The 20,037-nt window shown below is 42.2% G+C and overlaps 1 protein-coding gene across 1 annotated transcript in view; it reads right to left on the bottom strand.

Moving 5' to 3' along the window:
• Positions 1–20,037, bottom strand: part of ACO2 (aconitase 2) — a 637,698-nt gene that overhangs the window by 468,522 nt on the left and 149,139 nt on the right. The window contains exon 3 of the mRNA XM_069652760.1: positions 11,275–11,533. Within this exon, the coding sequence (XP_069508861.1) occupies positions 11,275–11,533 (259 nt within the window). The remainder of the gene's footprint in view (positions 1–11,274; positions 11,534–20,037) is intronic.

Below are 20,037 nucleotides of genomic sequence, written 5' to 3'. Positions count from 1 at the left end.
GCACCACTGCAGGCCAGGAAAGCGTGAAGATGGTAAACGAAATCCACAAGAGACTGGAACCACACAGCTAAGGCGGCAATCCAGAAAGATGGAAGCAGGACGCAAAAGGAGCCACTGTGGGATCAGCGTAGAGAAAGCTGTACCCACTATCACAGACCAGTGAATTTGCCTAAGTTAGAAGGGAACACTTGGGCATTTCGGCAATGGAACTGAATGCAAATAAAGCTGAAGTAAATGGAAGAAAAGAAAGTTACCATGTTGTTTAAAGGAACAGGATAAAGACTGAGATTGTCAAATCTACTAGTGCGCAATGCGCACATAAAAAGCCTTGGAAGAAGATTACACCAGGCATTTCAAGTCACAAGTAGTGTGTACAAGAGAAGGTGTTCGCCAATAACGAACAGTTGCCATAATGAAAATCCCTGGCACGAGAGTATACCAGGCAATGCAAGTCACAAATGTTGTATAGAAGAGAACCAGTGTTTGTACATTTGAAAGGACCCCAGCAGGAAAGTATATCGGGTGAGATCCAGTTGAACAATTCAAAAGAGTATACTGTAGGAGGAATAAGCCTGATAAAAATATTCAAGTGAACCATAAAGACTAATTCAAACTGAACAAAGTAACCTGGCAGCAGAGTGCACGAGGTAGTTCGTCAAGAAGCAAAAACCGACAGCCAAGCTACTTTGTAATCAGTTTGTTTTTGGAACTTAAAGAAACCTGTAGGAACTTGAGTGAAGAAGAATCCAGCAGAAGGGAACCACCTTCTGTATTGGTGAACCTGCTTTGCATGGAACGTGTTGGAATTTACTTTTGCAACATTTATGCACCTTCTAGGACCAAAGACATTTCCCTTTTCACACTGTAGTTAATTTTTAGATTGTGATGAGAGTCAGAATAGTACTTTGGACAACCAAAAAAAGGACAGACCCATTTGTTTTATTTTAGGACGGGAAAAGCCCCTTAGAGCAGGGACCAAAGACTTTTCCAAACCCATTTCTGTTTAATAAATGGGTATGGCCAAAGACATGTGCTGGGGAAAGGTGGTCTTTTCCACACCCCCTTACCATTCCCACATTGAAGGATCTCGCATCCCCCCCTCTCGCCTATGAGTAATCTGCACTAATCACCCTCTAATTACTAACAAAAGGCAAACATAACCAAGCCCTATTAAGACACAGACTCCATTTTGTGACACACCAGACGCCATCTTTCGCTAGGCCTGAAAATGATCTCTAAAAAAATGTCTCTCCCTCTGCCCAGCGCCTTGCACAGACAGCACAGGTCACCCACCCCTTCCGCCCACCCTTTTGTTAGCTCCGCACAAGCCCTGTTCTCACGGAAATCCAGCCATTCACTGTTGCAACAATTAGTATCATCCCTGGACAAGTGATCTCGCTGCGCGAGACCAGAGCAGGCCCCAGCCTGGGAGCACATCCATCAACACTAACCTGTATGTGCTCCCTCGACCCCCCACAGCCCACTAGGCCCATGCCCCTCTGCTCTGTTTGATCCAGAAAGACATCCGACTCCTCACAGTGACCAGATGAGGATACCCACCATAGCCCTAATCACACATGTGCCAATATATCCTCTATAGAAACACCACATGTCCGTTCGTATCATGAGGCATCAGGTAGATCAAAACCCCCAAGACGGGCACCCAGGTATGGGGCACTGTTTTATGGGTATTCCATCTCCGGTCCCTTGCAAGGGATGCCCACACAGTATGGAGGAAAGGGGACGGGACGTAAGAGTAATACAGTTTGTAAGGGAAAGTGAAACTGGTTTTTCTTTTACAGAGGATGCCCTGCCTGACTGGGAATATTCATGAGCATCTGAATCCAAGCCAGTCCCCATGCTGGAGATCTGCAAAAACATTGCCGCATAATTTGATGAGCCATCTTGAGGCGGACTACCTCGTTAACTGCACTTCTGTTTCTTGGCGTCCATATTTCAATGAATCACACTTCAAATTTCAAGATTTTTTTTGCCATACTCCTTGCGAGCTATGGACCCCTGATTGCACATTTCATATTTATAAAATACTTCACTCAAAATTATGAGACATGCAGATGCTCAAAAAGGAGTAGCATCCTCAACTAGAAATTGCCTAACTACGATCACGAATGCGGCCCCATGAGCCAGACATTTGACTGTTTGGTACATGGCCACAATTGCTGATTCATAGCAAAGATCAAGAAATAGTTATTTCATAACACCCCAGTGATACCTATGGAATCCATACGCCCAATCAGCAAGGTGGCTATAATGCTGTGCGCGTGGTTTAACAGCTCATACGGAACCCGGGTAAATATACTTTTCTCCCAGTGATGCATAGTCATACCTATAAGGTCCATACAGCTGAGGTTATATATCATTATGAATATGGCATATCACTCAATACACTTCATTCGACCCCTTCATTCAGACCATCTGGCCAACTATGGGTCAAGAAGATCAACTGTTGCTATCTTTTCGTCAGTGTGCCGTCCACATTGCTTTCAGTAGTGCTTTTAATGTGTAGCACCATCCACCTAAACTCAAATTTGATATTCGCTGTAATTAAGTGTTTAACCATTTGCGTTTCCTCTGTTCTGTTTTTCAAACGGCTCAAGTGTTCCATGATTCTAGTTTTTATCTTGCGTGTCACCTTACCTATATGTGGTTTACCGCAGGGGAACACAATTTGTTACACTACATTGTTGTGTCAAAAATAGTAAACTGATATCTTTTCCATTTAGTTCTCAGCCCAATCTCCACTTCAGTTTTGGTGAGATTCTAGACGCTGCATTTACAACATGGGCAATGTTCCTTTAGTTGTGGCAACCACACAATTCGGTTTCTTGGTCTTTTAGATCTAATGCTGATTTTATTTTTCATTACAAGATCTAATATTCTGGCTCCTTTTAAAGGCAAAGATGGGGTTTTAAAAATGTGTAAATGAAGGCTAGAAGATAGGAAACAGTATAAGGTGTATACGCAGGGCTTTGTTTTTATGAGTGAGGGGCATAAGATGTGCTGGGGCAATCCCAAGTATTTTTGTAGAATTCCAGGAAATTACCTTAATGGTATAGCCACTCCGGTCTGATGTTTAGGGGCCAAAGGAAAGCCTAGATTAACTAGAGTAGGGCTGAGTTGATTGGCATACGCATCCTCCGAGTGTGTGCACAACCACAGGAAAATCTTTACCAGTAAATTGACCAGAATGTCCTTGTTCGATTGGGAGGAAAAACACCAGATAACACTGGACAAAGTATCTTCCACAAAGGGTCATCTAGTGTGTGATCAGTAAAACAAACTCCTAATTTATAATCCTTTTACTGCGACATTAAGTCACACTTCTATCTACAACGCTCAACAGAAACTGTAAAAAAAATTATGCGCAATTGAAACATTTCACAAATGGATTTAAGACAATTTTGATAAAGTGTGCACCAAATATACACATGGATTGTTTTAAATCAAACACTCTTCAGAGCAACATGACAAAGAATACCAAAACACATTGTATCCAAACAATAATTCTGTGTCGGAGTTTTAAACATGACTGATTCAGATTACTAATATTGTTGAAATCAGTAGTCTGACAGTAGGATGCTTTCTACTTGCATGTTCCAGTTCAATGTGGATGATTAACACACCAACATGTTTCATTTGTAACAGGCACTGGAGGAATTTCTGCTGGAACATACAAGTATCCTCCCAGTCCTTCAGATGCCCACCTGCCATTTTTGGTCAAATAGGGCACTCCTCTATGCTATGAAATGCAAGGAAACTATTCAGTCCACATGATCTTCCTCAATGAATGTTCCCACCCACACAAGGCATATCTGTCAAACTTGCATACATCTATTCTGACAGTACACTGATGGACACTAAGAAAATAGGAAAATACAGCGGTGGGGGGGCTAGTGGAACAATTTCTCTGGTCAGGATATTCTGACCTCCTGCAAGTAAGGCCTAAATGTGCAGCAGGAGGGCAATATGGTAGTCACAAATATTGGCTTTAGCCATCTTCTGTATATAGCTCAAAATGATTTGCAGGCCCAGCTGTGAATACACTGCATGAAGGGAGAGCGGATCAGACTGGCTGGCAGTAACTGCTGCATTTTCTTCCTTTTATAGCTGCATGCACGTTTTCTTGGTCCAATCTTTTCCTATGCGAGCAGTCAATGCTGCATGAGTAGAAAAGCAGCTTGCATGGCTTTTTATTGAGTTTCAATGTTAAAAAAAAACACAAAAACAAAAAAAGGCCACATCATTTCGAGAAGATCTACATTCCCCCTATATCTTTTGAACACATGGATGGAACGTCACCAAACTTGGCACAAAGCTACTCTTGCCAACCCAATGAACGATGAAGCATGCCAATTAGGAAGAATCCATGCAGAGGTTACAAATATCAAGTAAATGAACAAGGTATTTTCTTAGAACGGAAAACTCCATGAGGAAAATGGATTTTCAGAACAAGTCGATTTTTCCAAGTAACGTAACTTCCAGTTTCATTAAAAAAAACTAGAGCCAAACAAGATATGATCTTTAGAAAAAAGACAAAGCTAACTATATTTATGACATGCCATGCAAACATTTACAAAATATATGCAAGACACCTACACATAGGCAACTTTCACCACAGTGTACCCCCTATGAAGTACAAGTTAAACACTATGTAATCCCTCAACAACAAAAACAAACGGTATAAAAATAAGGTAAGCACAAGACACCTTAATACAAATATTCACAAACGTCACATTCACTTCATAATGTACCTCTACAAAGAAAAATTCTAAATAGAATTACTACTACCAACCACTGTGTAAGTAGGAGAATTTGCAAGAAGTGTCAAAGCCAATAGTTTTGCAGTATGTAGCCAATTGGCAATGGATCAAGCTTCAATTGCCATTACAAAATCTACAAAAAAAAAAAACTGGGATTGGCAAAGCCAATAGCTTTGGCATTTGCAGAGATTAACAAATGGTTGTAATTGTCATGCAATAGCCTCCTGAACAATACACCATTATGTACATACACTAAAATATTGTTAGGTTTTCTTTAAAACAAATCTCACTGACCACGTCTAAAAACATTGCAGCACCTATGTACTATCAATGTAAATTATGTCCATACAATATGTAGTCACCATCACCACAGACTAAACCTCAAATGGACACCACCACTACTTCATTCACATCAGGAGCTTACCAAAGTTCAAATGAATGCTGTGAAGTAGTGGTGTGAATTAGGTTTATTTGTAGTGTGGGAGATTGTATGAACATTTAATTTACATTGTGTGTTAATAGGAACTATAACTTTGGTTATTCCCAAGACATTAACCTTATTTGTTTAATGTTCTTTTCAACTGATCTATATGTGTATTTTAATCAAGGTCCGGCGTTTCAGATAATCCAAATTTTGTTCTGCAATTGAGTTATGTTGCCAACAAGTGTGGCCGGGATTGGCTAATTTTTATCATCGATACGGCCAAAGTGACCGAAAAGATCTTGGTAGACTTAAAAAACTCTTGAAGAAGAAATCAAAAAGGCAGTTCCTCTAGAGCTCTATAAAAAACAACTAGATAGTTTAATGACAGAAATGCTGGCGTTTAAAGAAGATTAATTGAAAGAACGCGTGCAAAGGATGAAGGACCTAGTGAATTTTAGTCACGAGAAGGCATTCCCTACACGCAAGAAAACTATCAAACTGAACGCCAAGCGTTGGCCTCAACCTCTGGAAACACACGAGGACAAAGGAAAGTGGCTTTTGCAAACACTTTTCAGCTCCAGTGACGGAGCACGTATGGCCCTGCCCCCACTAATCGTGGCAGACCGAACTATCGGAAACAGAATAGAGGCAACTAGAGGAAGGAATAACGCAATTCGAAGACAAACAAGAGGCAATTTGGCAAATAGGGCCAATGATCTTCCCTTTTTTTAGATAGGAGCCCAGAAGCGTGGGACCCAGAACAGAGTGACCACGAGGAGTATGCAGGCATTGTGGTAAATCTCTCCAAACATACCGACGCAGACTGAAATGAGGCTACTTGAAAGAGGGATGGTTTTGTCTCTACAAATGTACACAACCCATTTCACCAGCTAATGAGGAAATTCCATCTACAACAATTCTTTCAGAACAATTCCTATGATATGGAACCATCTGAATCAGGCCTCCAAAATAAATCGAATTTTTGTGCCCCAAGTGGCTCACACAGCTCGGAGGCAAAGGTTTTTGAACATAGGGTTCTTAAAGATCTAGAAAGAATTGAGCAATCTGCTTCTAAAAGCATTTTCCACAATACCAGTACGGCTGAAAGCTTAGCGTTGAAGAACCTTCTGACAACCAAGATATAATTATTCGCAAAGCAGACAAGGGCGGTGCTACAGTTCTATTGAACCGGGAAGATTACGTATTGGAGTGTAATCGACAACTGATGGATACCACCTGTTACCAGTCGCTTTAGGAAGATCCCACTTCCAGACTAATGAAGCATATTTCCAACAAAGTTGCAAAGGCCAGAGAGGAAGTGGATAAAAGATAAAGAGGCAGACTTTTTGGTTAAAGATAAACCCTTGATTCCACAGTTATGTGCTCCCCAAGATCCATAAACCGTTAGTGAAGCCACCAGGGAGACGCATTGTATCCGGGGTCAATTCTGTCCTTGAACCCTTGTCCCGCTTTGCAGACAGATTTCTTCAACCGCGTCAAGAAAATGGCCTCATACGTGCAGGACACAACACAAATCATCCTTGAAGTAGAAGGATGCCCTTCAATTCACAGACAGATACTCCTGAGCCTGAATGTGGTGGCACTATATACAAACATACCACAACAGGCCTCACTAGAGATGCTCGAAGAAAAACTTTTAAAGGATCACACTGTCAAGAAGGCCACAATCTTTCATTTTCTGGTGCGCTGAAATGGCCCTGACGGAAAACTACTTTCACTTTAACGGCACATTCTTTAAACAGATCCAGGGCATGGCCATGGGAGCCACACTGGCAGCAAGCGTGGCTAACTTCTACATGGAATTTTTCGAAACCAGTACAATACTGCTAAACAACCCGTATTGTGAAAACATTAGGGTCTGGCGTTGTTACATTGACGATATTTTCGTCATTTGGAACGGCACCACAGAACGATTGAAAGTTTTTGGAGTGGATAAAGAGACAAAATATGTTACTGAAATTCACTTCCTCCCACAACAAGCGGACAATTGATTTCCTAGACATCACAATCGTAGTAGATGATGCAGTTAAAGAACTATATGTGAAGCCCTTTAATAAACCAACAGATAAAAACACGGTGCTTCACTACGACAGCTTTCATCCCAAGCACGTACGTGACAATTTACCTTTGGGGCAATTCCTAAGGCTGAAGAGAAACAGCACAAAAAGGGAGGATTTCAAGAAAAAGGCTGAAGAGATGCACACGCCTCTTGAAGCGAGACTACCCTAGTAGAATGGTTAACACTGCCCGGAAAAGAGCCAATAACCACAGAGAATCGCTCCTACAGTACAAGCAACAGAGAGCAGATAAAACAGGACTGGACCGCCTAGTATTTGTAAATACCTTTAGCCATATGTCAAACAATCAAAAACATTATTGGGAAACATTGGAACATCTTGGAAAAAGGCCCAAATCCAATTGCAAGACCAATCATAGCCTTCAAAAGAAGTAAAAACATGAAGGAGCCAATAACCAGGAATGACATTTCGCCAAGACCGAAAACCACCCCAACACTAACAACTGTGGGGCCTGCAGGTGGTTACAGGACATTTTCCGTGTGGTTCCTGCCAGTGTTGTACATACACAATAAGAAGTTCATCCATAGACATTGGTCTCAAAACTCCTTGGTTGCAGAACACACTGACCAATTGCAATACCAATTGTGTTATTTATGTAATATGGTGTCCATGCAAGAAACTATATAGGCAAAACGGAAATAAAAGTGAAGATACGTATAGGAGAACATCAGAGATGCTTGAAGAACCGCACCAAAAATGCACCCCCGGTAGACCACTGGATAAAAAACATCCATCAGGTACATGATCTATCGTGGTCTGTCATTTACAAACTTAAACCCAGCAACGACATCAATCGTGACAGGATCACCCTCTAGAAAAGAGCGAGAATTCATTTTCCTAACAAAAAGCATGACAACGGGCTTGAATGAAAGATTGGATTAGGTAATATGATCTGTTGAAGCGTTATTGCCCCTTGACCAAGTCCGGAATACGACACATGGGCAGGTACGAGTTTGCTTTTTCCAGTTGTGCATATTATATAACTCCTGACAACACGTTTGGTTCTGAGCACATTCTTGGTATTACAGCCCGTACTAACTCACATATGTAGTCGTTCTGCTCTTGATGCACGAGGGTGAACTTTGGAAGCCTGTCAGCGCCCTTCCAAGCATAGACAACAGCCTGATCACCATGACTACGTGTAGAAGGCTTTGGGCGAGTCTAATTTAATGATCACGTGATACAGACGGAATACGGAGCGCGTACCAGCCGATTGGCTTGAAGTGAGCCACCTGACCCTGTAAAAATAGAACCTTCCGTAGCTCGACCGAATCGGAGAACTGAAGAATTCAACTCGCGAGTGGAACTGTGCAGGAAGCGACACTCGATTAGAGTCCAACACGGAGCCAACCATTGGAGGTGAGCACACTTGTTTTCCCCGCGGGATCACAAACGGACCCAGCCAATACTTTTGCCTTATGACTGCATTATACGGGAATCATAATAATGAGGCAAACCGCAGTATTTTAATGACACACTGCAATCCCCTCCCACTCCCCCTTTTTTTGCTCTGGGTCGGGTATACGGCAGACCAGCTCAGTGTTTTAGATGAATCGATCTACATGCAGGGTGTCGGACAATCCTGCTGCAATTGAACCTATGCTAGTATAGAATTGTGCACGAGGGCTCGTACATCTATCATGGAAGGTGTGGATATAATGCTGATTGGAAGTTGGGACATAACCTGCGTTTTAACAACTTGACGCTTTATTTAATTGGGCAACACAATCATCCGTTGTCTTTCTCCTGGTCTTCCCCCTTTTCCGGTCGCTGTACTGTTTCTGATCCGTGGACCAAACCGTGCCAGTGATGTAGGGTATGCAGGATTGATTCTTTGCTGACCGAATTGCCATGGATGTGTACCATTCAAAGGTACGCCGTTACGTGGAGCTCGACAGTGACTTATATGCGAAGTCTTTTTTGCTCTGGGGTAAGAGCTAATGAAGGGGAAATGGGTATCGTAATACAATACTTCTCTCTGTAGAATGAGTTCAAGAGGTTCGTTCCTCTAACCCCTCCCTCTTCTCAAGAGCTATGACACATTTCCCACTTGATGCTTGACACACCTGTGAGGACTTCGAACCGTGGGCACTAGCAGGTTACTGCTGCTGGACCCGACAGCTAACATTCTCCAGATGGAATTGTGGAGTTTTCAACCAGGACGTAAGTCACTCCGATAAGCCAGCCTGTTATTTTCCATTCTGACCTCGCAATTCTAGAAATCTACTGATTGTTGTGATTAGAGTGCTCCATACTACAGATGGCGCAGTGGACCACGACAATGTTGAATCTAATAGTTTGGAAAGTTCTTATGTGCCCCACTTAAAGGTAAAGAGACAGGGGGTGATAACTCGGTATTAAGGCGACTGGCTCACACTTCTCCACATTTATAGCCACTACAGTCGAGTATGCTGTTTCTAATGTCTAGTGTCCCAGTAGGAAGGAGGAGATTTCTTGGTACCCAGTTCAGATTAGCACTCGTCCTCCATATTGTCCTTCCTATTGTTCAAGAGTATTCTATTCTCTCATGATTAAAAGGACTTATGAATGAGGTGTTGGGAACCAGCACTGCCTTTGTAACTTATGTGAACAGAACATTGTCTGTTGAATTAATTAAGCCAGTTGCAAGCTTGATGTGTTTTTTGGAACCTTATTGATCTTGGTTCTAGTACAGATTAGTACTGCTTGTACTTAATTTGATCATGCCTAGAAATCTTTATTCTAAGCTGTATACTGCTCTTTTACAGGGGGGAACCACCTGTTGATGCTCTTATTCAATGTAATCATACTTACGGAATCCGGTGACACTGACACAGATAGTGTCAGTCTGAAAATCTTTTTTTTTCCCAGAACATTTTATGAATTTCTGCGTCTGTGCTATTCTCCCACTTTGATATTTCCCCTGAAGAATTTCCATGGAGTAAACCCGTAATAGGAAAGAAACATGTTGGGCTGGTTTTTATGCAATGTTGAAATTTATTTGGTTAATGAATGAATAATGCTTCATGAATGAGTATGATTGATATGAATGTCACGAGTGGGTGGATAATCTAATGAAGATTTGAAATTGCTTGTTTTTCATGATATAGATCTTGAATTGTTTAGATTCTTCTGTGTATTGGTCCAAGCCATGTAATTGTACTGCCCTGGTCCTACACAGTGTGACTGTTCTCGAATGTTTGTCTAAAAAATGTTTTATCCATATAGTTTTTTTCCTCTGTTGATTAACAAAATTAATTCGCCTTTCATGGATTTAATGTATCAAACCAATTTAATATAAATGCGTTTGAAATAAATTCCTTTTAAGAAAAAACAAAATTTTGGGACTCTTTTCAATCGAAGGTTGATGCTGGTTCGTTAACGAGGTTGGTGTTTGGTTCAGTTACACCCTGTTAAAATAGTGATATAAATTTGGAGTCACTAGCTCTGTTGCTTGACAAGGGTTCCGCCCTTAATGTGAGGGTCCGCTGGTGACTCACCTTTTTCCCTCAACCTCCTTGTTAAGATACTGGCGTTTCTGCACACGAGTAGCTAAATACAAGGTTTATGAATAACTAATGAAGCAATTAGACTTTATGCATGAATGTCTGCCACAGTCCCATCATTAGCTTCTGCCCCTTCACTAACCAGATTGCTCTGCTAAAGTCCCCCCCCCCTCAAGGATCTTGGCCAATACGTACCCCAACATGCTCTTGCAAGTTACTGTTTCATAACGGTTCCTTCAATTGCCCTTTTTAACCCCACCCAACCCCACCCTGGCCAGAGGCTGTCAGTATGGCAAATGTAAAGTCAGTATATTTTGAAGAGACAATTGCGTTTGATTAGGCACAAGAGCTTTTACAATGAAGACACTTCATTTGGATTGAAATTTCTGACATCAATCCTAGCTACAATTCATGCTTCTCACACTAGTTGCTTATACATTGATCCGTCTAGTGCAACCCAGCAATTTTCCCACTGCACAACTCACCTTTGCCCTGCGCAAATCCTTCTCTCCGCCCAGCTGGGCCTCAATCAGGTGGTCACAGTGGATGGTGGAAGGCACAGCCACCCGCGCAAGACCACTGCTGATGAACTGCAGCATGGCCATTTGTGCTGTAGCATCCTGCATGGCCACACGGTCTGGCCGCAGCCGTAGGTAGGTGCGGCCCCGCTCAATGTCTTGCTTTACTGGGTCATCTAGGTGGCCATACACTATTTTCTCCGACAGGGTTAGCGGACGATCTAGCCTGGAACACAACGGAAGAAAGCATTAATGTGACTCAATTAGTTGCATTTCAAAGGCTTTAAATCCCAATTCTATAGGAATTCGTTTCATCTTCTCTTAACATTTCTTTTGCATTTAATATACTTATTTTGCACTCAAATTATGACATTTGTATTTACAGTATAGTGTAAATCAATCTGATTTTCAAGATCTACAAGAGCTTATTGTGGACTTGATGCTAATTGAGCAATAAGGCTGGAAGTTCTCTAAAGCAGGATAGAAAAGGCTGTGGGTAAATGGGCTTTGGCCATCTTGCTGAATAATTTTACTTGGTGGAAACTTCAGTTTTCATGGGAAAGTGTAAATAAATTAGATGTCGCAATAAGGAACAGTCCGGATTGGGGTGGGTAGGTCAAGCGGTAGGTTGGGTCACATCAACCTAGATTTATAGGCATACAATAGGTAAAATGCAAGGGGGCGTTTCGCACAGGGAATTCCATAGTAGTAAAGGGACATCAAAAGGAGAAAACAATGGAGCGCAGCCGTATTATCGGGTCCCTGAAATGTTGCCTCAATACAGAAGAGAATCCAAACCTTTTTGTACGGTGGTCGCTCTTACACCATTCATTAAAAGGTTTACTATATTGCTTTGTGACTTGCCCAAGGAAGAATATGCGTGAATGTGCATTGAGCTAAGGTCCAGTATATGAGTCCATGATCGTTTGCGGAAAGCTTTAAGGGTGTTGTGTACTGTGTTAAGACCACCCGAGGAATACCCTCATGTGCCAGCAGTGAAATGTATCTCAACACAACCTCTTGCAAGGGACAATCCAGATAATGTAATTTAGTTTGAACAGCCCTAAGCTAATGGCCCAAAATGATTAAATGAAAACTGGTACAGGCACAGGACAGCAAAATGCAGTGAAAGCAAGAATAAAGCTTGAAAGCAGATTGGTCTATTGCAGCAATAGGCTGGGTAATATGCAGCTACTGTGGTGTCTCGATCGCAAATGTCTATTCCTTTACAGGCAGACCTGAAAGTTTCCGGAACCGTTAGGATGCACTCTGCATTTCAGTGTATTGGTACACTAGAAGCAGATTTCCTTGACAATAAACCAATTTTCTACTTGTCTGATATATTAGGATCTCAAAGCCATCAGAAGTGGTAAGGTGGGCATATTTCTACTTGGTGAATGCAAGCACGACAGCTCACTGAACAGAAATGATACGTTTGACATTAATCTATTTTTGGGTTCTTTTAATTCAGAGCCCCCTAACTGTTTTGCCAACTTCTCCATTTTTTTCCGACTGTCTGCGTGGCTTCAAGCAGTAGTGCTTTGTAATCATCCCATTTTGTCCATTGGTGAAAAAGTGTTGGGAAGAAAGCGTTTACAGCAACACATTGTTTTTTGACTGCATCATGCTCTAGCCTTTTTTAGTAGACACATTTACCTATATGGCCACTCACCATACATGGTTAGGGCAATTTAAAAGTTCAGCACCCCGTCCATTTGGTTTGGTGTTCAGTCTGAAGGGGCCAAGATGCATGACCAAAACGGATGTTCCATCTAGGTAACCTTTGTGTGAATATTATCAAATTTAAGCTGTATGATGGACTCTTGGGCCCCTCAATACACAACTGTATGTATATGAGAAAGTGTGGTGACTGTCAAAACTGAATGCTACACAGTTGGGTTAACACCTGCCCTATTCTGCGTCCATAACTAAGTAGACCACAGGACTTTCGACAGATTCGCCTGCAGTCTTCCAGGTAATTCGAGGACACGAATGTCTTTGCGAGAGGACCTTATGACTCGCTATCCTAGCTGAGCCCTGTTGATCTGTGGATGCCTCTGGTCACCTACTAATCGGAACCATGTCTTCCCACCATTGTTGCATGCTATAACTCCAAGTCTACAGCTTCGGATACTCTCATAAAACCTTCCTGTCCTCGTGGTAATCGTTGGTGTGAAGATGGGAGCCGTTCTGTTGCATGCCTGGACTGTGGCTTGATGCTACTCTGCCTTTACTTGCTCCGTCCTCAGACACCTTTTAGCACATCGTGCAGTTCAAACCATTTCTTGCTACCTCTCTGATCCAGTCTCCACCTGGGCTGCCCGCTGGGCCCTCTTTCACCGCTCCTGGGCTGCTGTGGTGCCCACATTGTAGGAAGTCTTCATTGGTCGACTATTTAATGGAATTTTATTGTCCTGCAGCTAATCAAGGGAGTAAGTCCCTTCTCCCCTTGGCACTAGGGAGGTGAGCCCAGTACACAACACGCTCCCTTGGGGAGCGAGCAAGCAGGAGCCTAATGGGTTGACCCTCTGCCCCTGGGGACAAGGAATGCCCGAATGGCAGAAACACCTCCCCCACGCCCTTAGAGTGAGACATGTTTGTAGGATATATGACTAAACCGGATCATTACATGCAGGGTCCCTTTAAGGTCAGGCTGGCTTTCTGACCAAGATATGGTGCTGCCTTTCACTGAACACCCAGACCAACTGACTCGTTTCTTCGCATTTATGGAGGAGCTTAAAAACAGTCGATATGTTTATTCGGATCTAAAAAGGCCGACCAAAGAGTCCCACACGCAGAAGCCAAAGCAAGCAGACAGCCAGGTTGGGCGAAACAAAGACGTACCGTCATCCGAGAAAAGCCAACAGTTCAACAGCAGGGGTGAGTGTTAAGGATTTCTAGAATCTGGCCTGATGGACAAATTTTGGGAAGGCTATTCTCATAAGAGAATGAGTGGGGTCGGGGGTCCACACAATGAGGTGCACAATTTAATGTAGACAGGAATGTATAAAAATACAATATGGATTCTAGGCCTTAAACACAAACTAAAAATAAAAAAGCAGGTGATGTCGCAAAACTCTCCATAAAACAGTTAACAGAGGTTCTTAAAATGCATTCAATGACTTAATCAACAAAGGCGGCAAGTAGTGTGATTTGTCCAATCAGGGACAACTTTGTTTCACTCATGCCCCACACCTAGACTATGGCTCCAGTTATGTAGAATGGGATCAGACAGTCCCACCCCCTTAGTGAGCCACACACACAAAAGGCATCACTAGCACAGAAGCTGCAGCATTCCCGGTGAAATGCATGACCTTATATGGGTTTCCTGACCTGACAAAGCAAGGAGGCAAATAATATGCCCAAAGAACAAGCACTAGACCCCTTTAGTAGCCATACATGTTGAATGCGAATGAGAACACTAGAAATAACAAAAATTGTTTGGCGATACAAATGTATCCCCATTGCATTGTAGAAAAAATAAAAGTATGGCAAGTAGGGTTGAGATGTTATGTTTTATTACAACAATTTGAGATGTTTTGGTTTGTTTGATAGAATCTGCTTTTGTAAATTATTATAATTGGTTATTTATAACACGCTTAATACCCAGAGGTTTCCAAGCATGGACCCGGGGATCGAACCTGCGTTGCTCTGCGTCTTGCTTCCAAGGCGAGCGTGTTGCCCGAGCTATCCTCCCGAGTTCTCTTGTTGGATTGCTTACATATCCCTTCCTTTTTTACCTGTATTAGATTGTTATCACTGTTGTATACTGCATGTATTTGATGGATTGGGAATAATAAATAAAGACAAAAAGGGAACAGTTTCCCAGTACTTGTAGTCTGAAGGACTGCTCAGTTTCCCTCTTAACAAATGAGCCAACTGCAGGTGTGGAGCTGAAGGCTTTACTTCCCCACAAAAAGTCAGAACAGGTTAAAAAACAAAGCAAAACGATTCTGGTCGGTGCGGGGTGCTTTGCGGGGGCACCCATAGAAACTACAGAGGGAAATTTGCCAAGAGATGTTTGTTTTGCATTGATATGGTCTACATACAACATTTGCAGTTTAAATATACACTTAACTGTCTACATAAAAGGTTATACAATCTTCTAAAATTACTGTTAATAAAATTACACGTTGGCACATAAGAGCTTGTTAAAATTCAGGTCTTCAGTTATGATTAACTAGTACAAGACAACTTCTTCAACCCTCACAATTTAGTATATAGTCAAATGAGAATATAAAAGAATTGCACATGATATTTCAACCATATTACATGTTAGCACAAAACACTTCAAAAACGCGTTAAGATTCAGGTCTTCAGTTTTATGAAACTAGTAAAAGTCAGCTGGTTCAAACCTTAGAAATATGGCATATAACCAAATAAAAATGTACAAGTGGGCATGATATTTCATCATGACTAAATTTTGCTCTTTAACATCTGTTCAGGAGGGAAATGTCAATCAATTCGGTCAAGTTGCAGAGAATTCAAGTAAGTAATTGCAGCTATGATTATTGAATTGCAATTTCCATTGAAAATACTGGCCCATAGTGTGTTGTGGGACAAATTAGTACTTCCAATATAAACACTCTAGGTAGAACCTTCTTTTGTGGAGCAAGGCAGGGCAATGTACAATAAGGTGCTTAAGTGTTTCAGGTGCCATCAGGTTTTTACAGAAGTGGCAAAGTTATCTGCAGCTTTTGTTCTTCGTCCTGTAAACTCACGAGTTGGCCATATGTTCAGCCTAAAGCGTAGGTAAAGCATATGGTTCTTAGTTTACAGTCTGGAAATTTTATTCAATATTGCTCTGGATTATGCATACTCTTCATTCGGGGTATTCCATCTTTAATATCTGCATATTGCATACAATGTTGAGTTAAGATCCAATCAGAGCCATAGCTTTCTTTTTGCTCGATCTGGATTTGTCATGAACAATTCTAATGCAATACCTGCTGCTAGCATGATAGCCGATATGATACATGTTGCTTCCATGGGGTCAACTTTTTCATTGTAGCTGCTTTGAAGTAAACCAATAAAATCGATAGGAGGGAACCTTCAATATTAACACATTTCTTGTATAAATTACACATTTTCCAAGTTCATATAGCACTAAAACAGCAGTCCCAGTTCATATCAAATTAAGCTCATTCGCTGACTTGAAGGAAGCAATACCCTTTCCCCCCCCCAAAAAAACCTAGCCTAGTCCAGTACTTTTCATCTTCGAAGGCTCTGGTTTCTGCACCATACATTATGTCTGGACCTGCCTTTTGCCTATAAAACCTTTCTGTATTTTTTGAGAATGACCGTCGCTTGGGCTGCTGCAGTCTGGACTTTTCATAGTCACTCCAGCTGGTATGGTAAATCAGAGGCGTGATAATTGGTGTTGGGGCCTAAGTAGCAGTATTCTTTTATGGTCTCTATCCGATTGCCATTTAAATGGCATTTATAATCCCCATCACGTTAAATCCAACTGCCGAAGAACCCAGCCTGTTCACGAGGCAGTGAACGAAAAGAAAATGGTCGCTGCCATTGTTGCCACGACGACCAGGAAGCCAAACATGCCCCAGCTGCCCCATAGGCTCCCACACCTCAGCCGGCCCTCCCCCTCCTGCTTTGAATGGAGGGGAGGTGCACCGCGAGGCGAAGCCGCCGAGTGAAGGCCGTGAGGAAAGACCTGGTCCACTCTTGCAGCTCTTCGCTACTTCAAGTCGCTGAAGGTAGGTAATAGCATCGCTACTGCCCACTGTCCTGATGCAAGCACCAATCCAGAAATTGTCCAAAGAAACCAGCGTCTTTGCGTCTGCACGCAAAGGGCCACCGTCTCCACCTAGTGCCCCGATGTCGGGTCCCCTGGGCAACTGAAGGCATTAGGTTAGACTATAATGGTTTGGTTGTTTAGATTAAGGAAACATCTTTTGTGAACTTTAATCATTATCCAGCCAACAACTTCTATCCCAGCTCAAGATGGAGAACTTCCTGATCAGCAGTGATTGGATAATGACTACTGTGATGCAGTTTGGAACCTAAAGAAAGGTTCTAAACTGCCATTCATTCAAGATCTGCATGAGTGGTCACAGAGAACTAGAGCCGAGGAAAACCCAAGAAAACTACTTAAAGAATCCTTGAAGATATTTCTAAGAATTGCCTGAGACAGTATTTCAGATAAGTGTTCATGAGAAGTAATAAAAGACTTTAGTTTTAAAGGAACAGTATGTACAGATTTAGTTGAAGATATTAGCTGTTTTGAATTCAAAAAAGAAGTTGCTGATAAGTTACAGATTAAAGTTCAACATTGGATAGTTTTACATGTTTGATTGTATTTAAAAGCGCGCGTCAACTGTAAAAGTGTCTTGCAACGTTGTGCCGGCCCGCGCGTGCAATTCTTAAGCATTGCAATGCTAGATTAATTGCGTGTCTAATGCGCATCATAGAATATAGTAATGTTCATGTATGCGTGCCCGCGTCGCGAGTAGAACATTAGAGAAATGTAATGTGACGTGCCCAGGAAGTGTAAGCCGTCGTGACGTAATTAGTTTCTTCCGTTAAAGGAAATTCGTTTGAAAGTGAAGACGTGCCGTGAAATTATATCGATCGAGTGTGCACACGCATTACAAGCATCAGCAAGCTGCTTTCAGTCTGCAGGAAAATAAATAAACGAGATCTGTGTGCGTGTAATACAGCTCCTGCAAGCCGCGCTCAGTCTGCATTCATTTAAATAACTGTGTACTACGATCGCATGAAGTGGGAAACCGCGGCAGTGAAACCTACGGATATTTAAGTAAGCGGCTCCTTAGTCATCGTATTTTTGCGCAATTCTGAAAACAGTATGAACTTTCAGACAGTGACAGTCGACATTTAACAAGATTATCAACTGGATGCAGTATTCCATCTCACAAGGAAACAAAAGAAAGAATTAAATTTGTATAGATTTGAACTATATGTCTGCAAGTAAACTCCATACCATGAAATCCATTTAATATAAAAGATTGAAGTAAAAGACATCCAATTGAGAAAAAAGTAAAGTATTTATGAAGTTAATTTTCCAAAAATCTCAGTAAATTAACAGAGGCTGTCAGGTAATTAAGGGGTTTTTGGGAATAAAGCATTTCTGATGGTTGTATCTGCTTAGATTCACATGCTGTGCATAGTCTGACATCCAGTGGTCACTGCGGAGTATTGCATTTTGTTTTTCGTAGTCGATAAGGGGTCATCGACTAAGCGTGTCTAACTATCCCTATAGTGACATGCAGTGAACCCACAATCCCTAACGCGTCGAGGTCCCTCCGTATTTTTTCTGCCCTAGGGGAGCCTATTAGACGTGAGTACAGAAAAGAGATATATGTTCCTTCCATCCAAGCGGGGAGGAAGGGTGGGCGCATGTGAATCTAAGCAGATACAACCATCAGAAATGCTTTCACAGTAAGTAATGCATGTCTTCTGATGCTTGCTAATCTGCTTAGAATCACATGCTGTGCATAGACTAGCGAGCATTACCCAGAGTTGGAGGTGGGTTGTGAAAAGGAACAGTAGAGAAAAGATGTCTTAATACTGCTTGTCCCACCTGGGAATCAGATCTAGAGTGGGCATCTAGACAGTGTTTTGTAAAGGTGTGAACAGAACTCCAGGTTGCCGCTTTGCAAATGGACTCAAGAGGGACATTTGCAATGAAAGCAATGGAAGCCCCGGTGCCACGAGTGGAGTGTGCTCTTGGCTTGAAGGGTAGTTCTCTTAGCAAGAGTGTAACAGAGTGATGCATTGTACAATCCATCTAGAAATAGTGGATTTCGAAACTGCATCTCCTCTTCATGCTGCCACAGAGACAAAGAACTGATTAATCTTTCTCAATGGTCTAGTTCTTTCCATATAAAACATCACTGCTCTGCGAAGATCCAGTGTATGCAGGCTCTTCTCAACTAAGTTTGAAGGATTTTGAAAGAAAGTTGGTAGTTCTATTGACTGGTTGACATGGAATTTAGAGATACATTTTGGTGCAAACCTAGGATGTGTGCGTAGAACCACCTTATCTTTATGAACTGTAACAAAGGGGCCTAGTACAGAGAGCGCTTGTAGTTCACTTACTCTCCTAATGGAGGTGATAGCTATTAGAAAAGCAGTTAAGTGTTGCTTTGTGCATGGGTTCAAAGGGAGACCCCATGAGCCTGGTTAGTACCACATTTAGGTCCCATCCAGGAGCGGGGTTAGCTATGGGAGGGTGTATCCTCTTCACTCCTTCCATAAAGGCTTTAATAACTGGGACTTTCCACCATGACACTAAGTTGGGAAGTGGTGTATGCAGAAAGTGCAGCTAAAGGGACTTTAATAGAGTTAAACACCAAGCCTGAGTCTAGTAGGCGAGTCAGGTACAGAAATTTGTGTGGGAGTAGTCAACTGGGTTGATGCTCCTTCCCCTACACCAGATGACAAATCTTTTCCATTTACTAGAACAGTGAGTGTTAGGCTTTCTAGCCTCCCTGAGAATGTCCATGCATCTCTGCAGGAGTTGTAAATGTCCAAATTCTATGCTCTCAGGAGCCAGGCTGCTAAGTTCATGGTGTGAGGGCATGGATGTAGTGTCCTGCCCTTGTCCTGTGACAGCATGTTGTACAGGCAGGGAAGTTTCACTGGAGGATATAGTGACATCACCATCAAGTGAGCGAACCAAGGTTGTCTGGCCCACATAGGGGCCACCGATATCATGGTAACTTGTTCCTGGTGCATCTTGTTGAGAAGGGG

Source organism: Ambystoma mexicanum, chromosome 3p (genome assembly GCF_040938575.1).
Source record: "Ambystoma mexicanum isolate Mex_15411 chromosome 3p, UKY_AmexF1_1, whole genome shotgun sequence".
Classification (NCBI taxonomy): Eukaryota; Metazoa; Chordata; class Amphibia; order Caudata; family Ambystomatidae; genus Ambystoma; species Ambystoma mexicanum.
Note: the sequence above shows the minus strand (reverse complement) of the source record. Positions and strands in the feature narration are given on the sequence as shown.